Raw genomic sequence first — 23093 nt, 5'->3', positions numbered from 1 at the left:
TCAAACATAAACTGGATTGTTATCACTAGGACTGAACATCTATAATTTGTACTTAATTTTTTTGCAATCAAATTAATATCAAGAACCTGAAAATCCTTGCCTCTGTTGTTGACACCTGTATGAAGCACTGCTGGCAATCCTGCAGCCCGAAATATACACCTCTGCACCTTGCTGAATAGTCTCCTGATACAGGCCATACAGTACGGCACCTGTACTGAAAATTATGCTCAGTGATGGCAGCTGAAATCACCCCAAACAGGGACGCCTAGGGATGCTTGGTAGTCCCTTAAAAGCATTAAATGTAACTCTGAACAGTTTGTGAAATATGAACAATTTTATAACCCAAGCCCTAGTACGGCTCTGATATGTACGGCCCTGCTAAAAAATAATCTGCTGTGTATTGGATGCCGTATTTGGTAGGATTTGAAACGCCTAGGGTTAATGTATAACCCCTCCCAAGCATAAATTCAGACTCCCATGCAATGTGAAGTTATGAGTAAAAATATGAATCCAGTCCCGGTTACAAACTTATCAGGAAATGCGCTGAATGACCTTGAATTTTGCCAACTGGTTCTGCAAGAAGATGATGAACTCTAGACTCTTGCAAATAGCTTAAATCCTCAAAATCAATTCTCAGAATAATCCATCATGAAATGGCTAAATACCATCTCGAATGAGCAACCCTTCAGAAGATATCTCACTTCTTCAGTTATGCAGACCCAAGGGAGTTTTCGTTCCCAAAGACCTAATGGAAATTTGCAGACCAAAGACTACAAATTGCTCCAATATGAATAGAAGTTGAATCCACAAAATCGCTTGTCCAAATGAGTGCCTCCAGCTCTTAATTTATTAACTTTTCTAAGAAGTCACTAGAAACATCTTTTATAAAACCTTATTATAATGCACTTTATTATAAAATAACTTTATAAAATAAAAGTGCCATCTCAACTCAAAATTAGAACATGTAGGCCCAACTCAACTGGACGTAGGCTCAACTATGCCTCTCTAAGAGCAATATACAACCAACTGATCAACAAGATGACTCTCTCTCCAAAATCATTTGCCTACGAGAGTCAATGATAGGAATATCTACTATGGGAATCATGTTGCTAAAAAGGGGACATGACAGTCCGCCCTTCCTGAAATTGCTTGCCCTCAAGCAATCTCAATGTTGGATGCTGCAAAATCGTTTCATTCTCCCAAGTGGCATCTTCAACAGGTAGATCTCTCTATTTAACCAAATATTCTCTGATCACTCTCCTACGAAGCTGCTTTTCCCTGCTATCCAAAATGAATTTTGGCACTAAGATCAATTTCCCTTCATCATCCAAAGGAGGTAAAACTGCAGAAGGTATCACATTCTGACCCAACGCCTTTTTGAGGCGCGGCACATGGAACACATTGTACACTCTGCTATCTGCTGGAAGCTCAAGCTCATAAGCCAATTCCCCTACTCGCCTCATGATTCTGAAAGGCCCATAATACCTAGGCTTAAGCTTCTCTGATCCACTCGCCATATTGTCGATATGGCTGAAGCATGAGGTAAACCATGTCACCAACCTCAAAGCTCCTCTCTGTCCTCTTTTGATCTGCATATTGCTTATACTGATTCTATGCCTTGGCGATGTTATCTCGGAGAACATTAATAATGTCCTTACTCTCCTGAATCAAATCCCCGGCACGTGGGACCCTAACATCACTCAACAGCAAACCAACAAAGCTCGGTGCATCATACCCATATAAAGCTCGGAAAGGTGTCATCTGAATAGACATGTGAAAGGTGGTATTATAACAATATTCACACAAATAAATCCATCTCACCCATGCCTTCTGCTGATCTGCCACATAATTCCTCAAGTAGCCTTCCACCCACTTGTTCACTATTTCTGTTTGTCCATCAGTCTGCGGGTGATAACTAGTACTGGTTGTAAGCTCAGTGCCACATAATCTGAACATCTCCTGCCAAAAATGACTCAAGAATCTACTATCTCTGTCGCTCACAATACGTCGAGGTATCCCATGTAACCTGAAAATCTCTCTAAAGAATACCTCAGCCACCTGTACTGCTGTGTAAGTAGTAGTGATGGGAAAGAAGTGTGCATACTTCGTCAGTCTATCCACCACCACATAAATGCAATCACGACCCTGGGCCTTGGGCAAGCCTGTAATGAAATCCATGGATATGCATTCCCACTTTTGATCAGGAATGGGAAGTGGCTGTAGGAGTCCTACTGGGAAGGTGTGCTCTTGTTTATTCTGTTGACAAACAGGACACTCACGAACATACTGCAATACATCTGTCTTGAGCCCTTTCCATGTGAACCGTTCCTGCACCTGTCTATATGTTTTGAAGTACCCAGGATGACCAGCTAGAGGTGAATCATGAAGAGCCCTCATAATAGACCGCTTCACTTTCGATCTTGGGACTAAAAATATCCTGTTTTTATAGATAATCAATTCATCCACAAGTGTATACTTGGTATCAACAATTGTCCCATCAACTATCCCAGATGCCCAAGAGTCTCTAGCATACTCTGCAACAATCAAATGCTTCCAATCCTCAGAGATCTCAACCATTGCACTGAGATGTGGCTTGCGTGACAAGGCGTCTACTACCACATTCTGAGTCCCCCCTCACGTATGATATATCAAAGTCATAAGCCTGCAGCTTACTCACCCATTTCTGCTGTCTATCATTGAGATCTCTTTGACCAAGGAAATGTCTCAAACTGTTGTGGTTAGTTTTTATACAAAGCTTACCACCTACTAGATACTGCCTGAATTTAGCCAATGCATGCATAATGGCTAACATTTCCTTATCGTAAATGCTGAATGATCTCTTTGGCCCACGGAGTTTCCTGCTCTCATATGCAATAGGGTGTTTGTCTTGCATCAAAACAACCCCAATACCATCTCCTGATGCGTCACATTGAAGTTCAAATGGCTTTGAGAAATTAGGCAATGCTAATACTGGACATGAAGTCATGATCTCCTTAAATTTGTCAAAACAAGCTTGTGCCTTCGATGTCCAAACAAAGGCTCCCTTCTTAAGAAAATCTGTCATAGGAGCCGCATGTCGTGAATATCCACAAACAAATCTACGATAGAAGCCACATAAACCTAGGAACCCTCTCAGCTGGGTCAGGTTCTCAGGAATAGGCCACTCCACTATAGCACGGATCTTATCAGGATCCATCCTTACTCCTTCTCTACTGATAATATGTCCCAAGTATAATAACTCGGTCATACCCAGATCACATTTGGACTCCTTGGCATACAAGGATTCTGTCTTCAAAGTATTCAATACTGTCTCCAAGTGCTTAATATGTTCCTGCCATGTCCGACTGTATACCAAGATATCATCAAAGAAAACCAACACAAACTTCCTCAACTGATGATGGAAGACCTTATTCACGGTGGACTGAAACGTAGCTGGTGCATTGGTTAATCCAAATGGCATGACCACAAACTCGAAGTGCCCACAATGACACGTGAATGCAGTCTTCTCTATGTCCTGCTCTCTGACTCTAATCTGGTGGTAATCGGATCTCAAATCAATCTTACTAAAGTAACATGCCCCATGTAGCTCATCTATCAACTCATCAATACGAGGAATGGGATATCTATTCTTAATGGTTTTCTTATTCAACACCCTGTAATCAATGTACATCCGCAAGGAACCATCCTTCTTCTTTACTAGGACTACCGAAGAGGCAAAATGAGACTTACTAGGTCTAATGTGCCCCATTGCAAGAAGCTCCTTGATGGTTTTCTCTATTTCATCCTTGAGCCTCTTAGGATGCCTGTATGGAGTAATCATCACTGGTTTAGCACCCTCTTCTAACTCAATGATGTGCTCAATCCCTCTATCAGGTGGTGTACCAGGTGGAATATCGCTGAATACCTTGTCATACTTTGTTCTCAATATCTGAATGTCTGGGTGATATTCTGTCTTTTGCTGTCCCTCTTGTGTGGGCATGAGAGTACACAAGGCTGCCCATCCAATATCATTATGTCTCGCCAATCTCTCCAAGCGCCTGAAAGAAATGGTTCGGATGTCGCTATTCCTGATAGCTCTCAACGCATGTTGTTTCCCATCTACCTCAAACTTGATCTCCATGTCCTTAAGTCTGAAAGTGACCTCACCCAATAAACGCAACCATGTCATACCCAAAACGATATCCAAGTCACTCATATTGACCACATGGTAATCTGCTTTGAACTCATAATTATTCAGGCGTAAAGGCATGTCTCTAACCATCCTGTTGCACTTAAGAGTGTAACCATCAGCAACTTGTACTCGGAGACCCTCAAACTCCTCTGTCTTAATACCATGGCGCTCAACCAATCGTGCATCAATGAAGTTGTGCGTAGCACCTGTATCAACCAGTGTGATCACCTTCTGTCCTGCTAGAACACCATGTAACCTAAATGATCCCTCTTGCTGAATACTAGACAAACGTTTTTGCTGTAAATGTAACTCAGGTTCCTCTTTCTGCTCTGAAACCTCTGTCTCTCCCTCAGGCTTTGTATCACTGTGATCATCCTCATGTGCTGTACTGTCAGAATCTGATCCCTCGTAATATGCCCACATAACTCTGTTGGCCTTTCCCTTAGGCCTCAAAGGACAATCATGGTCCCTATCATATGGGCCTTTGCAATAGAAGCATAGCTTCCTCCTGCACAGGCCTTTTAGTGCCTCCGCATCCAAGGGTGTAGTGGATTTACCCTTGGTATCAACGTTCTTCCCTTTATTCTTATCAAACTTCTTATTATCTCTGAAAGAAGTAGTACTCTTGGAAGTGAACTTGCTAGAAGGTGCTGTAAGCTCCATACTCCGTGCTTTCCTCGTAGCCTTCTGTAGTGTCGGTGGGTCAAATGCCTTAATCCAACCCTTGAGGGGTTCAGACAATCCCTCTGTGAAGAAGATAACCAACCGCCTCTTAGACACATCCTGTACCATAACTGACAACCTCTGAAATTCACTAATATAAACCTCCAAACTGCCTGTCTGTCTCAACTGTGCGAAGTCATGGAAATAGATCTCCGGATCCTTCCTATCAAAACGCTCAACCAATCTATCCACAAAATCTTGGTAAGATGTCACCTGGTTGTGCTGCAAACTAACCATACCGTGTGACCACCAGTCATGAGCTGCGCCCTCCAAATGCAAGGTGGCGTATCTGATGGCATCTATCTCTGACATAGGCCTCAATGCTAGGAAAGTATCCAACTTATGAATCCATGCCTGTGCTGTCATTTGACCACTACCATCGAAAGATGGTAAAGTGAGTTTGCCAGCAACTCGCTGCAACTCACTATCATGACCTCCTCTAGGCCTCCTGTTCTGACGGCTACTCCTCATGTGCTCTCTCCTCTGGTTCAGATAGCGATCAAAGTTCAGTAGCTCCCGCACATGTGGTGGTAATGCTTGCCATTCTGCAGTAGCAGCTCTGAGATCATCTTGAAAATCATCCGGCAAGTCATCTTCTCCTATCTCCTGAGCCTCCTCCCTAAGGAAGGTGGGACGAGTAGGCCTATTTGCTGTCCATGATCTGTGCCTAGGAGCACCCTGGGAGCCTGCCACACTTCTGTTATCATGATCTGGTGTACCTCTACCATGTTCCTGAACCCTGGGCTGAACAACTCTCTCCATCATGGTAGTCAATGCTTGTAATGACTGGGCTATTTCTTGCTGTCCGGTAGTCATGATTCTGTAAAACTCTCTGGTCTCATCTTCATCAATTCTGGGAAATCTAGGTGGACTCTGTGACTGTTTCTCACCCATATATCTGAATTTCTGTTCACCCTTAAGTGTTGCTCTTCTGCGTATACAATACCTAGAATAAGGTTGCATAAAAATGTTTTACCCAACAGGATGGCAAGAACACCGCTCCGATGCCACTGAAATGACCCTTACCATAAAGGCCACTAAAAAAACCACTACTGAATTGTGGCAATTCGTTAAATACTTGGCATGCAATTGTTAATTGGGTGAGGATGTAATGTCTCAAAGTTGTAGCAACAGATTCACCACATGTGATTGATGTAACAAATGCAATGAATACAATATAATAATAACAGTACCTTAACATTCAGGAAATCTTAATGAACTATTACAATTTCTAATATAAGTACTTATGGTAATAGCTAGCTTCCACAAAAATTGTATAACAATCCAATGGAAGTTAATGAATACAACATCTGATTCAAACATAAACTGGACTGTTATCACTAGGACTGAACATCTATAATTTGTACTTAATTTTTTTGCAATCAAATTAATATCAAGAACCTGAAAATCCTTGCCTTTGTTGTTGACACTTGTATGAAGCACTGCTGGCAATCCTGCAGCCCGAAATATACACCTCTGCACCTTGCTGAATAGTATCCTGATACAGGCCGTACAGTACGGCACCTATACTGAAAATTATGCTCAGTGATGGCAGCCGAAATCACCCCAAATAGGGACGCCTAGGGATGCTTGGTAGTCCCTTAAAAGCATTAAGTGCAACTCTGAACAGTTTGTGAAATATGAACAATTTTATGACCCAAGCCCTAGTACGGCTCTGATATGTACGACCCTGCTAAAAAATAATCTGCTGGGTATTGGATGCCATATTTGGTAGGATTTGAAACGCCTAGGGTTAATGTATAACCCCTCCCAAGCATAAATTCAGACTTCCATGCAATGTGAAGTTATGAGTAAAAATATGAATCCAATCCCGGTCACAAACTTATCAGGCAATGCACTGAATGACCCCGAATTTTGCCAACTGATTCTGCAAGAAGATGATGAACTCTAGACCCTTGCAAATGGCTTAAATCCTCAAAATCAATTCTCAGAATAATCCATCATGAAATGGCTAAATACTATCTCCAATGAGCAACCCTTTAGAAGATATCTCACTTCCTCAGTTATGCAGACCCAAGGGAGTTTTTGTTCCCAAAGACCTAATGGAAATTTACAGACCAAAGACTACAAATTGCTCCAATACGAATAGAAGTTGAATCCACAAAATCGCTTGTCCAAATGGGTGCCTCCAGCCCTCAATTTATTAACTTTTCTAAGAAGTCACTAGAAACTTCTAGAAACATCTTTTATAAAACCTTATTATAATGCACTTTATTATAAAATAACTCTATAAAATAAAAGTGCCATCTCAACTCAAAATTAGAACATGTAGGCCCAACTCAACTGGACGTAGGCTCAACTATGCCTCTCCAAGAGCAATATACAACCAACTGATCAACAAGATGACTCTCTCTCTAAAATCATTTGCCTACGAGAGTCAATGATAGACAAATCTACTATGGGAATCATGTTGCTAAAAAGGGGACATGACACTTTTGCTTCAGCAAGATCGGTGGAAACAACAGTTCGGTAGCATCCCCAGCTCCACCTCCATAGAGAAAGCCTTTGTTGCTAAAGCCTTTCAGAAGGATAAAGACAAGTTTTAGCAACCATCTCAGCAGAAGTCTTCTGCTCCAACATCAGATGGTTCTCAAAAGAAGAACATTCAATGCAACTATTGCCACAAGTTTGGACGCATGAAGGTTGAATGTTGGAAATGCTTAGCTGCACAATCTAAGCAATCAGGTTTGCAGCCCAAAGCGAATAGTGCAAAGCACACTGAGCAGACAAAGTCTGTCTTTTACGTCTTCATGGCTAAAAGACCTGCAGGTCATGTGAAGTCGTCTGCTTGGTACATTGATTCAAATGCCTCTCATCATTTCACTCTCCATAGAGATTGGTTTATTGATTAAGAATCTTATTCAGACTTTGTTATTTTTGGTGGCAGAGAAGAGTACACGGTTGTCCTCAAAGGCAACATTCAGATTTAGTTTGCTGGGAGGAATCTCATTTTCCTCGATGTGTACTACATTCCAGGGATGGAACTAAATCTACTCTTAGTTAATTAGTTGCTGCGACATTCTCCACACTTGATTGTCACCTTCAGTTCACATCAGTGCACCATCACTGATTGGGCGACTCAGTCTACTATTGTAGCGAGTCTTGAGGATCATGGTCTTTTCAGATTTACTAATTTTGGTGATTCTTGAGACTTAGCTATGGTTGCTCGGTGGTCTTCTGTTAGCACACTTTGGCATCAACGATATGGGCACTTAAATGCGCATTATCTTTTACAGCTTACTCAGGATGAGCTTGTTCTTGGATTGCCAGAGATTCAGACTCAACAGCTTGGAGTTTGTGATGCATGCCAGGCTGGGAAGCAACATCACACACCTTTCACCAGTGGCGATTCATGGCACACTTCTTAGGTACTTCAGCTTGTTCATGCCGATATTTGCAGCCCTATGGCCACTCCTTCTGTTCTTGGGTCTAGGTATTTTTTGTTGTTTGTTGATGATTTCAGTAGAAAAATGTGGGTGTATTTCTTTAAAAAGAAATCAGATACATTTCCTGTATTTCAAAATTTTAAATCTTTGGTTGAAAAAGAGTTTGGAAAATCTATTATTACTCTTAGATCAAACAATGAGGGGGAGTTTTGTTCTAATGTTTTGTCTAGCTTCTTGGATACACATGACATCAAATGCCAGTTAATCACACCCCACACACCACAACAAAACAGTGTAGTTGAACGTTAGAACCGAAAAATCACCGAGATGGCTCGATCCATGCTCGAACATAGACATGTTCCAAAGAAGTTTTGGGCAGAAGTAGTTAATACTGTAGTTTATTTGTTGAACCGGTCACCCACAGTGGTAGTCAAAGGTAAAACTTTGGAAGAGGCCTGGTCAGGTCGTAAGCCCAGAATCAGTCATCTGAAGGTTTTTGGCCCCCTTGCTTTTGTTTGGATCCCTGATGTGTCACGCACCAAGTTGGATGCCAAGAGTCAGAAACTCATGCTTGTTGGATACAACAATTTTCACAAAGCTTACCGCCTGATCGATGTTGAGACATCTCGTCTCATCTACAGTCATGATGTAGTCTTTGATGAGCAATGAGGACCTTTCATGCCTGTTTCTCCTGTTCCTGATCCAGTAGAACAACCTATGAAGGCTCATGTTTTGGGAGTTCGGCTTCCATTAGGTCCACTTGATGGGAGGGCTCCAGTAGCCCCTGCAACTCTAGTTATACCAATGATACCTGTACAGACACCTCCGGCTTCTCTTGCAGGATCACCTCGCTTTGTAGATACTTCGCTTGAGTTTGATCCAGATTCTTCTGATGAGGAGCTTGATCACCAAGCATCTCCTGATACTATTGTTGGTCATTCTCCTCTCCGACCTAAGTGGTGGGCTAAAACATTTGCTGATCTTCGTGATGATGAGCTCATTGATGGGAGAACTGCTCGGAAAAAGAGAAAACCTACAGAGTCTGTCAACTTTGCTCTCATGGCCAACATCCACAATTTGTTTGAACTTTAAACATATTCCGAGGAACAAACCATGACATCTGAACACCAGAGTCTGTTGAAGAACAACACCTGGGTCCTTTTTGATCTTCCACCAGGGAAGAAACCCATTAGCTACAAATGGGTTTACAAAATCAAATGCAAATTAGATGGTACTTTGGATAACTACAAAGTTCGTTTAGTTGCGAAGGGCTTCTCTTAGTGTTAGGGCATTGATTATGAGGAGACCTTTGCTTTGACTGCAAAGATAAGCACCATTAGATTAGTCCTAGCAATGGCAACATAGTTTGGTTGGTAGGTCCATCAAATGGACGTCAAGAGTGCTTTCCTGAATGGTGATCTCCATGAAGAGGTCTACATGATGTAGCCTCTTGGTTTCAAGGTTGCTGATAAAGACCATCAGGTTCTTAGATTGGTAAAAGCTCTCTATGGCTTGAAGTAGGCCCCTCGGGCATGGTACATAAAAATTGATAAGTACCTCAGTGATCAAGGCTTCAAGAGGAGTTCTTCAGACTCAAATTTGTCCATCAAGACTACTGACAGTGACATCATCCTTCTGGTTATTTATGTGGATGATTTGATCATCACTCACAGTTCGACATCTTTGATTTAGGGAACCAAATAGAATTTTTGCTAGTCTTTTGATATGACTGACTTTGGGCTCATGCATTATTGCCTAGGTGTTGAAGTTTGGCAACAATCTTCTGGCATATTCATCTCTTAGTCCAAATATGCCAAGGCCCTGTTAGACAAACTCCGTATGTAGGATTGCAAGCCTGCATCTACACCTATGGAGAAAGGTCTCAAGTTATCCGCAAAGTTTGATTCTCCTTTCGTTGATGATACTACAAACAGGCAACTAGCAGGCAACCTCATCTACCTCTCTGCTACTAGGCCTGATATCAGCTTCGTAGTCAACTATATCTCATGCTTTATGATAGCCCCTAAGGTTGATCATTGGATGGCAGCAAAGTGTGTGCTTTGTTATGTGAAAGGCACTTCAAGTTATGAACTTTTGTACTCTCAAAGTTCTAATCCTAAACTCAGTGGGTTCACAGATTTAGATTGGGCAGGCTCTGTTGATGATAAAAAGTCAACTTCTGGATATGTGTTCAGTTTGGGATTTGGTGCAGTCACATGGACCAGTAAGAAGCAGCATGCAGTTTCTCTCTCCTCTATAGAGGGATTGTCAAGGCAAACTGTGAAGCTTCGTGAGATGCTTGGTGATATGTAGATGTCATCAGCAGGATTGATTACTCTGTTTGTTGATAACGAAGGTGTTATTGAGTTAGCTCGAAATCCAGTCTTCCATGAACGAACCATGTGGATGTTCATTGTCACTACATACGCTAGCTGGTTGAAGACGGGATGACACACTTGCAGTATGTTCCTACCATAGATCAGACTGCAGACATTCTCACCAAGCCTCTTGGTCCTGATAAGTTTGTTAAATTTAGAGGACAGCTTGGTGTTCCAGATAGACTAACTGTTAAGAGAGGGTATTACAATAATAGATTATCGTCTATTATTAGTTAATGGTATTATATTATAAATATCTAGTTAGCTTTAGTTAGCTTTAGCTTTAGTTAGCTTTAGCTTTTTTAGCTTTCTTAGTTAGAATAGAATGTTTCTATTCTTTACGATCGTTTCCTAAGGAAACATTGTTTTATTCTTTTGTATATAATGACCTTTCAGTCTCTGTTAATAACAAGCAAATATTTACCAATTCCTTCGTAATAGTTTAAGCATGTAAGATTTTTTTTTTAGATTTGTACACGGCTCTGCATTATGAGAGCCCCAATAATCCTTCACTCGAGCTCATTCCAATTGAAAAAGATGGGCCATGCTTTTTGACAAAACAAATGTGTGCATGGGCATATTTGTGGTGATAATATTAGCTTCTACATGGCAACTGTTAAAATATCATTGTTGAAAATATGTGGGGTCTGTGTCTCACATTGCAGACATTCTTGATAGTTTTTTCACAAGAATCTTTATGCTTGACAAAGGTCATTTAATTGGGTTTCTGTCTTGGATTCAATGCTAGTGCCTGTTAAAATGCCTAATCTTGCAAAAAATGATTTTTTTTCTCATGTGTATTTTTGCTGGAAAATCTTAAGATGATTAATTATGAATTTTTCTCTTTTACAGGCTGCTGAGAAAGCAAGATCAGAGAAGCAGGCACAGAGCTAAGGTCATCTTTTGTAGCTTTTACAAATTTGAACTTTTTGATCATAATTGTGTTCAACTTAATTGTAGCTTGCAACATCTTGTGACATTTTTCTTTTTTCAGTACGCTTATCACTTTATAGCAGTTGTATCTATTGATTTTGATGACTTATTATTGTGTTAGGGAGTGTTACCGTGTATGGAAAATTCATCTAATATCCAGAATTACTTATTCAAGAGGAAGGATTAATGCAAGAATACTTATTTTCAATCTGGAAGGCTTCAAATAGTTGGTTCAAATTTATGTTTCTGTTGTAATGTTAGGTTTGTTAAATTAATAAATTGTGAGGGTTAACTGTGGAAAAAGTAGTCTAGACATAATTCCCTATTGTTTATATTAAGTAGATGTTGGTTGTAAAGAATTGTATGAATAGTTATTCTTTATAAATTTCTCAAGAATTTTGAGCCTTATTGCAAGGTCCAAGAGTAAGTTGGGTAGAATTGAAAGAGTCCAATTTGAGGGGCTTAGGATCGCATTGGTATTTCTGGAATCACATTCGAAACATAAGTATAGAAATTTCCAGAACTTCGAATTCAGCTTACCATGCAGACAGATGTAGAAGCATCCCTAGACAAACAACTAATCCTACATTTTGTAGGCTGTAACCCTGTGGGTTGATTCATCTCTTTCGTCTGTTATTTTTGGGTTTCTCTACTACAGATTACAATTCTTTCATAGAAGGTGAACCAATGGGTTTGAAGGATATCCTGGACCTCCCAAGTCCCAAGGACACAAATTCATATGTTTAATAGGCTCTATTTTGTGTTTATGCAATCTTCAGTTTGTGCTCTGAACTATGGAGGATAATGTGAACCTCATTTTGCTGTGAAATTTTGTAGCTCCAGCTAGTATTTCACATCCAGGTACAAGTTCACACATTTTTTCTGTGGAATCCACTTATGCACAACCCAATAGCATTACACAATCTCCAATTTTTACCTGGCGAATTTTAGAGGATTACACCGTACTGGCGTATATGCTACAAACTTGGAAATTTAAGGGAACAGTTCAAATTATCACACTTAGAATGAGTTTGCATCTCTTTTTGAGAAGACCCCATAAACTGCTGCATCCACCTTCATGCAGCAACTGGTAGCATTAGGTAGCCTGTTTAAGCTAAAAATAAATACAAATTTCGTTGCTAGTAGCACAAAGTCTGTGCATGATCCAAATGCGTAGGATGTACGAAAATATTGAAATAGCGATCTATATTGTAAAGGCAATAAACAAACACAGAAAAATAAATTATGCAGGATTCTCATCACATTCGTCTACATTGGCTTAGATAAGCCACTCAAAGAGCAACTACTGAACCACCTAACATAAAATATTACATATTAGGAATATTTAATATTACATTATGAACACGAACTTAGGTTATGAAATAACCTACAGTTCTAAGACTAACACACTTATAGTCTTATACCTATTGCAGTACAAACGTGATACAGCAAAAACTAATGGTTTTGGATCATAACTAACAAAAATGCCAACAAATCTCCCTTGATCCAGCCGCATGGAATTGGACTCCATCGGCTTTTGCACTTGGAAGATTGGTTGCCCTTGGGCGAATGCGGAAATTACAAACCCCACCCGCACGGAATTGCATTCCATCGACTTTTGCACTTGGAAGATTTTTTGCCCTTGGACGAATGCGGAAATTACAAACCACACCCGCATGGAATTGCACTTCATTGGCTTTTGCACTTGGTAGATCTGTTACCCTTGTGCGAATGCGGAAATTACAAACCCCACCCGCATGGAATTGCACTCCATCGGCTTTTGCACTTGGCAGATTTGTTTCCCTTGTGCAAATGTGGAAATTACAAACCCCAGCCGCTTGGAATTGCACTCCATTGGCTTTTGCACTTGGCAGTGGGCAAATGCAAAAACTACAAACCCCACCTGCTTGGAATTGCACTCCATCAACTTTTGCACTTGGAAGATTTTTTGCCCTTGGGCGAATGCGGAAATTACAAATCCCACTTGCATTTAAATTGGACTCTATCAGCTTTTTGCGCTTGGAAGATTTTTTGCCTTTGCGCAAATGCAAAAATTACAAATCCCACCCGCATGGAATTGGACTCCATCGGCTTTTGCACTTGGAAGATTTGTTGCCCTTTGGCTAATGCGGAAATTACAAACTCCACCCGCATGGAATTGCATTCCATTGACTTTTGCACTAGGAAGATTTTTTGCCCTTGAGTGAATGTGGAAATTACAAACCCCACCTGCGTGGAATTGCACTTCATTTGCTTTTGCACTTGGTAGATTTGTTGCCCTTGTGTGAATGCGGAAATTACAAACCCCACCTGTGTGGAATTGCACTCCATCGGCTTTTGCATTTGGCAGATTTGTTGCCCTTGTGCGAATGTGGAAATTACAGACCCCACCCACGTGGAATTGCACTCCATCGACTTTTGCATTTGGCAGATTTGTTGCCCTTGGGCGAATGCAGAAATTACAAACCCCACCCACCTGGAGTTGACTCCATCGGCTTTTGCACTTGACAGATTTGTTGCCCTTGGGCGAATGTGGAAATTACAAACCGCACCTGCCTGGAATTGCACTCCATCGACTTTTGCACTTGGAAGATTTTCTGCCCTTGGGCGAATGTGGAATTTACAAACCCCACCCACATGGAATTGCACTCCATTGGCTTTTTGCACTTGGAAGATTTTTTGCCCTTGGGCGAATGTGGAAATTACAAACCCCACCTGCATGGAATTGTAGTCCATCGACTTTTGCACTTGGAAGATTTTTTGCCCTTGGGTGAATGCAGAAATTACAAACCCCACCCACGTGGCATTGCACTCCATCGACTTTTGCACTTGGAAGATTTGTTGCCCTTGGGCGAATGCGGAAATTACAAATCCCACCCCTGTGGAATTGCACTCCATTGACTTTTGCACTTGGAAGATATTTTGGCCTTGGGTGAATGCGGAAATTACAAACCCCACCTGCCTAGAATTGCACATCATCGGCTTTTTGCACTTGGAAATCCATCGGCCTTTGTACTTGGAAGATTTGTTGCCCTTGGGCGAATGTGGAAATTACAAACCCCACCCTCGTGGAATTGCACTCCATTGACTTTTGCACTTGGAAGATTTTTTGGCCTTGGGCGAATGCGGAAATTACAAACCGTACCCGCCTAGAATTGCACACCATCGGCTTTTTGCACTTGGAAATCCATCGGCTTTTGTACTTGGACGATTTGTTGCCCTTGGGCGAATGTGGAAATTACAAACCCCACCCTTGTGGAATTGCACTCCATTGACTTTTGCACTTGGAAGATTTTTTGGCCTTGGGCGAATGTGGAAATTACAAACCCCACCCCTGTGGAATTGCACTCCATCGACTTTTGCTCTTGGAAGATTTTTTGGCCTTGGGCGAATGCGGAAATTACAGACCCCACCCGCTTGGAATTGCACTCCATCGGCTTTTTGCACTTTGAAAAGGGAAAAGAAAGATGGTTTGGAGCATCCATTAGCCGCTTTGCCCCTCTACAGTCTTGGTCATTTGAAACTAGTACTGATCAACCTGTGACTCTACTTTGACACAATCATGTTGAAGTATTATTTATTCAATATATCGCTGACCATTATGCCTTGCATGAGATGTAAAAAACACATTTGTCGCTCAGCCCCAGTGACCTTGTTTCATGTATCAATTTGTATTTGTAATCATTGTTGAAAAACTTGTCAAAAGAAGAACTTGCCAAAGCCCAAAAATTTTTTTTTGTTAACTTAAAAACTTGATTTGATTAGAAAGACATTAAAAAAAAAAATTCAGTAAGGAGATGCATCCAATGAGTCAATAAATGAGTACATAAAAGAAACAAGCTGAGTCTAGATATATTTGATTGATTTAAATGAAAATTGGGTACAAAATGACATCCTCATGTTGAATGCTAATGGATGGTAGCTTGATAATTTGAAGCAAAATTAAAATAACAAATTGTTTTTGTAAAAGTAGAAGTAAATACAACATCAAAACATTTTACATCATTCTCATCCCCGCTCCAGTAAAAACTAGGGTAGAGGTAGAATTAGAGGGTTTAGTCCTAGGAGTTTGTTGTGGTTGTGCCACGTCACTCGACACAAGAGGTTGTGGGTCAAACTCCATTCCAGATGAAGATGTTGTTGGCATTGGTAATGACTCCTTATCCTCTTCAATGTCATCCAGTGTGAATTCAAATTCACCTTTATTCTCCTCCGTAGTCCACATCTCCAAATTGTATATGCCACCCTCAGTAAACAATGAAGGCTACTCTATGCTATCCAATCACTTGAAGGATTTATATTGTCTAAATCAGTTGAACCACTTGATATTTCCTTTAAGTTTGACCTATATTGTCCAAATCAGTTGGACCATTTGAATTGTCCGGCGGATGGAGATCCCTTCTCCGATTTTCTTGAGTGCATCTCGAAGTTCTCGAGTTTGGGAGACATCATCATTTTGGGGGACTCTAATGCAAATACTAGAGATCTTCAGTCCCCTCTCCACAACCACACCTCGGACTTGCTTTGTACCAGAGAGATTGATCCAACCAGTATGGGCTTCCAATGCTTCCCTCTGGACTGCCTCAGGCCTCTTTCATGCTATGGTTGACATCTCCTCCAGTTTTGTGAGTCCTCCGATTTGTTGATCCTGAATGGCCTTCCACACTTCCCAGACTCTGAGCCCTTCACTTGTTGGCCCCATGGTGGGGGGGCGAGTGTGGTTGACTGTGTTCTTGCGCTTGCCTCGATTATCCCCTCCATTAGCCGCTTCTGCATCACCCGCTCTCTTTGGCTGACCACTCCATCCTCAGTCTTGTCGTCCACTCCACCGTGCCATCCCCACCCCTCTTGCTTCCTCTTCCGCCTTCACCTTTGTGCCCCTATACCACTTTTTGCTTTTTAAGTGCGACTGCTACCTCTTCACCCTCCACCTCAAGCAACTTCTCTCCCATGACTGCTTCTTGGATTCCTCCCAAGCCTCGTCCTTATTTGACCATTTGGACGTTGGCATTTGGGGGGCTGCCCTCCTCTCCATCCCTCACCACACCTCTCCCTCCCCCTCTTCCCATGCTAGTCATAAATCCTGCCCCATGAACCTTTGGTTTGATGATGAGTGTAAGTCTTTCCACTGCTCCCTGCATGCCTCTTTTGCTGCTAGTTCCCCTTCATACACTCAGATGCGTTCCTCGTACCATCACTTTCTTTGTCACAAGAAGTGGTTGTTCATTGATATGCAGTGCATATCTCTTTGCGATACGCTTGCCCATGACCTAAAAGCCTTCTGGTGTCCCATGTTCCCCCGTCACCCTCCCCCACCCTCCACCCTTGACTGACACTCTTTTTTGTCCCATGCCTCCACTCTGTACGATATCCCTAGCCAACAACCCATTCATCCTACACCCCCACCCATTGCCATCTTTTTACTCCATCCGTTGTTAGCGAGGTCATCAGACTTATGAGATGTAGCAGAGCTATGGATGAAGGTTTTTAGGTGGAGCTTTTCAAGCTCGATGCCCCAATTCTGTGCTCCTTTCTTCCGATGCTCTTTAACAAAGTGGTGTGTACTGGGTTCCCTGCTTCTTGGTTGAGACACGTGATTTATCCGATCTACAAGTCTGGGTTGGTTTTGGACATTGACGACTATAGAACCATCATGATTGGACACACCTTTGCCAAGCTTTATGCTACTGTCTTGAACACTATCCTCTCCAAACAGTTTGACAGGAGGTAGATTCACGCCAGAGGGCAGGCAGGGTTCCATTCTGACTTTCAAACGATGGACCACATTCTGACTTTACGGACTATCATTGAGGAGACACGACACCGTTCTATGAAAGTCTACTGTTGTTTCATAGATTTTCATAAGGCTTTTGACTCTGTTCCTCGGGGGCCCTTTTCTGGAGCCTTAGGGACATTGGTATTTCAGATATTCTCTTGACAATTGACAATGATTATGAGATTTTATGAGATTGTGGTTGGCAGATTTAGGACTTCGGAGGGTCTTTCAAAGCAGATTCAAAGTACCATCGGCATGAAACAGGGCTGCCCCCTCTCCCCCTGATGAGTTGGAGACCTTTCTCCGTGAGACTTCGCTCCCCAATGATGTTTGTTAGTTACACTAGGTTATGATCTCTATCCTCCTATTTGCAGATGATGTGGCTTTGTTGGTCTCCTCTACAGAGGGGCTCCAGAGGCTTATTGATAGATTGGCTTCTTTTTGCGATCAACATTAGCTTGTGGTGAACTTGAGTAAAACTCGGGTTATGGTTTTCAACGGACTTAAGACCTCACATCTTCGATTTAGCTTCCAGGGCCATCCGATTGAGATTGTCTCCTCATATACTTATCTTGGGGTCAAGTTCTTTAGCCCCCGCTTCAGCATGAGACTTGCTCATCTACCCCCGGTGGCCAAGGTTTTGGGCTCCCTCGCCCTTATTGGGAGATAGTATTTTCAACATCACTTTTAGGACACCAAGTCCAAGTTATCTCTTCTAGACTCCTTGATCAGATCGACAGTTTTATATGGCTCAGTGATTTGGGGACCTCTTTTGGATTCTAATTGGGCCTCGATCGAACGGGTTCAGGCCCTTCTCCTTCGTCGGATTATCCACTATCACTGTTACACTCCACATAGTATTATTTTGGCAGAATTGGGGCTCATTCGTTTCGACTTAGTGCTATCTTTGATCTGATCTAGTTCATCCACTGCCTTAGAGGCTTTGCTGACTCCGTTGATGGTCGTCACAAATACTCCTACCTTGCTTACTGCTCCTCAGTTGATATTGCCAGTTCTGCCAAGGGATCTAGGGCTCGCAATTGGTACACCTAGGCTACTACCTTATTGAGTTCAGTTGGGATTTGACATTGATTGTCTTCCACCATATCAGTTCTCCCTAGATGCTCCTGCCCATCTCCTCCCCTCATAGCAGGAGTTGAATAGGCATGTCAGGCTTGATATATATAGACAATACATCACCATGACTTGGACCAACCCTCCTAGGGGTTTGTGCCTGCGGATGGCCTTTTATTCAGAGCACTTCCTGGATATATAGGACAAGATTATTGTGCATCCCTAGTACTTGAGCCAACACTGGAGTTACGGCCTACACATCTCCTTGGGGTTGTTCAGAGTCGGTTCCCACCATCTTCGGTGCCAAATGGATCACCACCTGCCTTGTGAGGATCGGATTTTTCGTCTTTGTACTTTATTTGAGGCTGAGACTGAGACCCATTTCATTTTCAGGTGCCCTATCTACTATGAGATTAGAGGCAGGTTCTATTGTCTTTTCAGAGACTGCAGATCCCTTTCAGCCTTCTTCAGCTATTCCGACCAGTGGTGTTTATCTCTTTATCTCTGAGAGACCTCCCAGCTACGGGACCATACTTTACAGCTCATGCTTCTTTAGAGTCAGGCCTCTGATCAGCTCATCACAACTTTTTTTCCGTCCTTGTTTTCTTCGTGAGGTATGAAGCGACAACTCACTACACCCATCTCCGGACATACCAGATCAGTTAGACCTCGACACAATTTTCATGGACGACGACACCTTACTTCCAGTGCTTCCTTGAGATGGGTTCGGACCCCTTTTTGTATTGAGCCTTATCCTTCAGTGCTTGACTTCTTTTCACGGAGCAAGGATCCATATTCTTTCTTTTGTTCCCCATTTGTTGGTTTCATGTTAAGCAATTTCCCGGACACCGTTTGGTGTGCCAGCTGTTTCGTTCTTTCTTGTACTGTTGTATCCTCTAGTACCTTAGACCCTAGTTGGTCTCTTGTTGGACATTAATATTTTTATCTTTATCTTATTTTATCTACCTTGTGCACAACCAAAGATTATATTGCATAAAGACAAGGTCATTGAGACATTTCTGAGCTAGCATATTCATCTTCATGTGGATGGCCTCAAACAAGCTCCAATCGCACTTACAGCTGGATGAACTACAAACTTGACACAAAATTGCTGCAAATGATTTCGTTGAAGGTTGAGAGGGCATTTTTTCACTGGAGGATCAAAAGAAATCAGTCAAAATGAAAATTAGAATGAGGTTTTTTTGCATCCCAGGCATTATATTCTTCTACTATTGAGTTTTTGGCCAAAATGTGACGAGTTTTTGCCATAAACTTGGCAAGCAAAGTCTGAGTTTTTGGTGGAAATAGTTGCCATTCAAAAATACTTGCAGAGTTTTGCAACAATGCTTGTAATCACCTGGTGACATCCACCTAAGATTACTTTTCCCTTTGGTTTGCATGCTTCTACAAGCAAGACCTACCAATTTATATTGATCACCATGAACAAAAAACCTTCAACCTCCCCTTGACAGTTATAAAGGAAAATGATAGCATTCACATGATCTTTGCTACTTATCAAAGCTCAATAACTAAAAACCAAAATGGATTGCATTGAATGCTGTAAAGCCAAAACAACACACACCAAACTAAAAATGGAAAACTACCCTCACTAAAACTGCCTCTCAAGCAGTATGTACACTTTATAAGTGAGACTGGAATTTAGCATAATCCTTTATTCTCTTGTTGGATTCTTCAACCATTTAGACTACCCCCTAGATTTCATCTGCTAGATGGAGTACTAATGGCCCAGAAAATCAAGTGAAGGTGTTTGATAGTACAATCTCCAAGAGCACAAGCATAAGAAGACAATTTTTTGAGAAGGATTTCAGTTTTGATTAATGATGCACCCGTTACAGTGAAGGACAATAAAATTGTAAATACCAGCTGAAAAATAGTTTTATACTTATACCTATAACACAACAGACTGTATCTAAGACTTAATTTCTTCATTTGATTTCCAATTATACCCATATATCATATCTAAAGCACCATAATGAAAAGTGAGAGAGAAGATTAGTCCACTTCAAAGCTTCAAAAAAAGGATTAGTCTACCGTGTGTGATATTTGGTCAGGGAGTTTATAACTATGTTTAATAAAAGTTGGCTTTCTGAAGTTGAAAAAATCAAATTTGTTAGGTTCTAAAAACTGCTATCCCAGAATCCTAGAATTTATCTTACCTTCAGGGTAAGGGTTTGCCATCAAGAAGGTAAATTATCAATAGATTGAGGGTTAAAGGTCAGTTGAGGAGAGTGGGTAGTTTCTCCTGCACTTTAGGCTTAGCTAGATCGAGGAAGGTGTTCCTAGAGGTATTCTTAATGGGTTTTCACATCAAGAAAAAATGTAACATTAAGACAACAGTTAGCTGCTATAACCAATGGATGGTTAACCTCTATAATTGTCACGGCTATAACCAATGGATGGTTAACCTCTATAATTGTCACGGCTATAACCAATGGATGGTTAACCTCTATAATTGTCACTAGCTCAAAGACTAATTAGCTGCATAAATCCTCTTAAAGAAGTATATAAAATGACTTTTCAAAAGCTTGTTTCTGGAGCTGTCTTAGGTTTATGTTTAGTTTGAAGGGGTGTGCAGGCCCTTGTGGGTCCATTTGTTGCTTTTTCCTCCATTTTTTTGAAAGACAGAAAAAAGCATTTGGGTCATAGGGGACAGCTAGCCATCTCTTGACCTACCTAAGCACTGTCTGAAAAAATGGACCAGGGATGTTTAATGTTTCCTGTTTCTTGCGAAAGGGGGTAATAGTGTGGGGACATTTCCTACCCATCTCCTCATCTCCGAAACATCATCTATTGGGCATGGGGCCATTTTTGGCAGGTAACATGTCCCCAGGGAGCACAGTTAGGTAATTAAGGCATTGTGAAAATGTCATGTTCTACTTGCTGATCCTATCAACCTCTCCTGTGTTTCAATTGCCTTGTCAATTTTGATGCTATTGGCCTTCTAGGGTTCTCACCATCCATTTAATTGCTGAAAGGTGATGGAAGGCAGTGAGAACTACTTCTTGATAATTGAATTCCATTATTTTCCTTGCCATTAGTGTTTTGAAAGCTATTCTTCCTTAGATCTGCAAAAATATAGAAGAAAGACGACAAATATAGACAAGAATAAGCTCTGAAACATAAACATTGACTCAATAGAAAGACAAGATTTTAACTTGAAAGTGAACAAAATATCACTTTTTTGTGGCTATAACACTGGTAATATGCTTTTTTATAGTAGACAATTTTTATTTCATATAGAAGGCCCATGGATTGGGGTTTGTGTTGTAATTCTGATAAAATTTGGAATTGCAAATTATTTGTTTCTCATGTCTTATCCAATTCTGTTTGTTAAGGAAAAAAAGCTGGATTGGCTGCAAAATTGAAAATTGTGTTTTCTATTATTGCGTCTGTATACTTTGAATTGGTTGCTCATTCAACCTTAAACAAACTGTCATAAAATTCTTACCAAGGACTTGTTGCTGTTTTTCATCACTTTGTCCATCTTCATGGTTCCATGGGCTGATACTTCATACAGTGTTGGGGCTTAATATTGTTTTTCACTAGAGATTCTCCTTTATGTAAAGATTTTATAGCACTATAATTAACTGTACAATTACCATTTCAGCATCAATCTGTTGATGCGCATTTGAATTGCAGGCTTGGTGATGCTGAAAGAGAAGATTTCAAGAGTTGCAATTTAAAGATTGCATGCACGATAATGCAGCAAATCAAGATAGCAGGTAAATCTGAAGTTTTAATTTGTACCTATTATTTTGCAGGGAAGTTTGAAGTTGCAAGTTTGGAGTTATTTTAATAGCTTGATCATCAAGAACTCTAGAATGAAAGAGATGAAGTTTAAGTTTCTAACACAAAATATTGTTCAAAGAAGACCCTTGGTCTTAGTGGGCCATCACATTCTTAAAACATTAAAATGTAAAGTTGAAACTTTAAAGATATTAAAATAAATTCAATAAATAAACATAATTAAAAAGAGGACTTTTAAACTGCTAAGCTGTGTGCTGCGCCTGTGTGGAGAGGGATTTTCGATGAGCTAGGTTTTTCCATCATTCTGAGCTGGAGAATTTACAGGAAGAATGTATTTGTGATTATTCAGCAGAGAAAGAATCCTGTGGGAAGGAGAGTAAGACAATTTTATTGCTGTTTGTCAAATACAATACAGAAAATAAAAAGATTTTCGTCGGTGCATTTGAGCAAGCAGATTGAGGGCAGATGTTTCCTGCCTCTTACTGCCTTCATTGTCAGATTTAGCTATTTTGTTCCTTAACAATATTGATACTAATATCATGTTATTGCTCCCCTAATTTTTATGTAGAGCATTTTGGTGAATATTCAAGATAAAAAAACAGGCATTGTAGCAGAGAAAAGGTTTGGTGCAGAAAAATTCAAAAGGGGATGCACTCGCTTAAAACTTCTGTTCCTACAATTTTTTGGAAGCTGTAGCTTATCCTAGTTTTCTCCAGTCTCCCAAACTTGTTCTCATGGCCACTAGATTCAAGGTTTTGGTGTGCAGATATAAGCTAGGTTCAACTTGGAGGCGTTTGATGATTTATCAGTATTCCCACCTCAGACACTGTGTTGAGGGTCATTCTGGTTGAGTGTCAAACACA

General features: G+C 41.0%; 1 protein-coding gene across 3 annotated transcripts in view; it reads left to right on the top strand.

Moving 5' to 3' along the window:
- LOC149567171 (DNAJ heat shock N-terminal domain-containing protein) overlaps positions 1-23093 on the top strand; it is a 62266-nt gene that overhangs the window by 15137 nt on the left and 24036 nt on the right. Inside the window, exons 4-5 of one of the 3 annotated variants that reach the window (XR_016362355.1) lie at positions 11532-11574; positions 22091-22205. Coding sequence is in view for 1 of the 3 variants with exons in the window: in XM_089820356.1 (XP_089676482.1) it covers positions 11532-11573 (42 nt within the window). In the remaining 2 variants the exon portion in view is untranslated. The remainder of the gene's footprint in view (positions 1-11531; positions 11575-22090; positions 22206-23093) is intronic. The other 2 variants (XR_016362354.1, XM_089820356.1) reach the window with 2 other exon arrangements.

The sequence above is a fragment of the Cupressus sempervirens genome, chromosome 3 (assembly GCF_028749045.1).
Source record: "Cupressus sempervirens isolate cs-2001-9-10 chromosome 3, ASM2874904v1, whole genome shotgun sequence".
Taxonomy (NCBI): Eukaryota; Viridiplantae; Streptophyta; class Pinopsida; order Cupressales; family Cupressaceae; genus Cupressus; species Cupressus sempervirens.
This window is presented reverse-complemented; position numbering and strand designations above follow the sequence as displayed.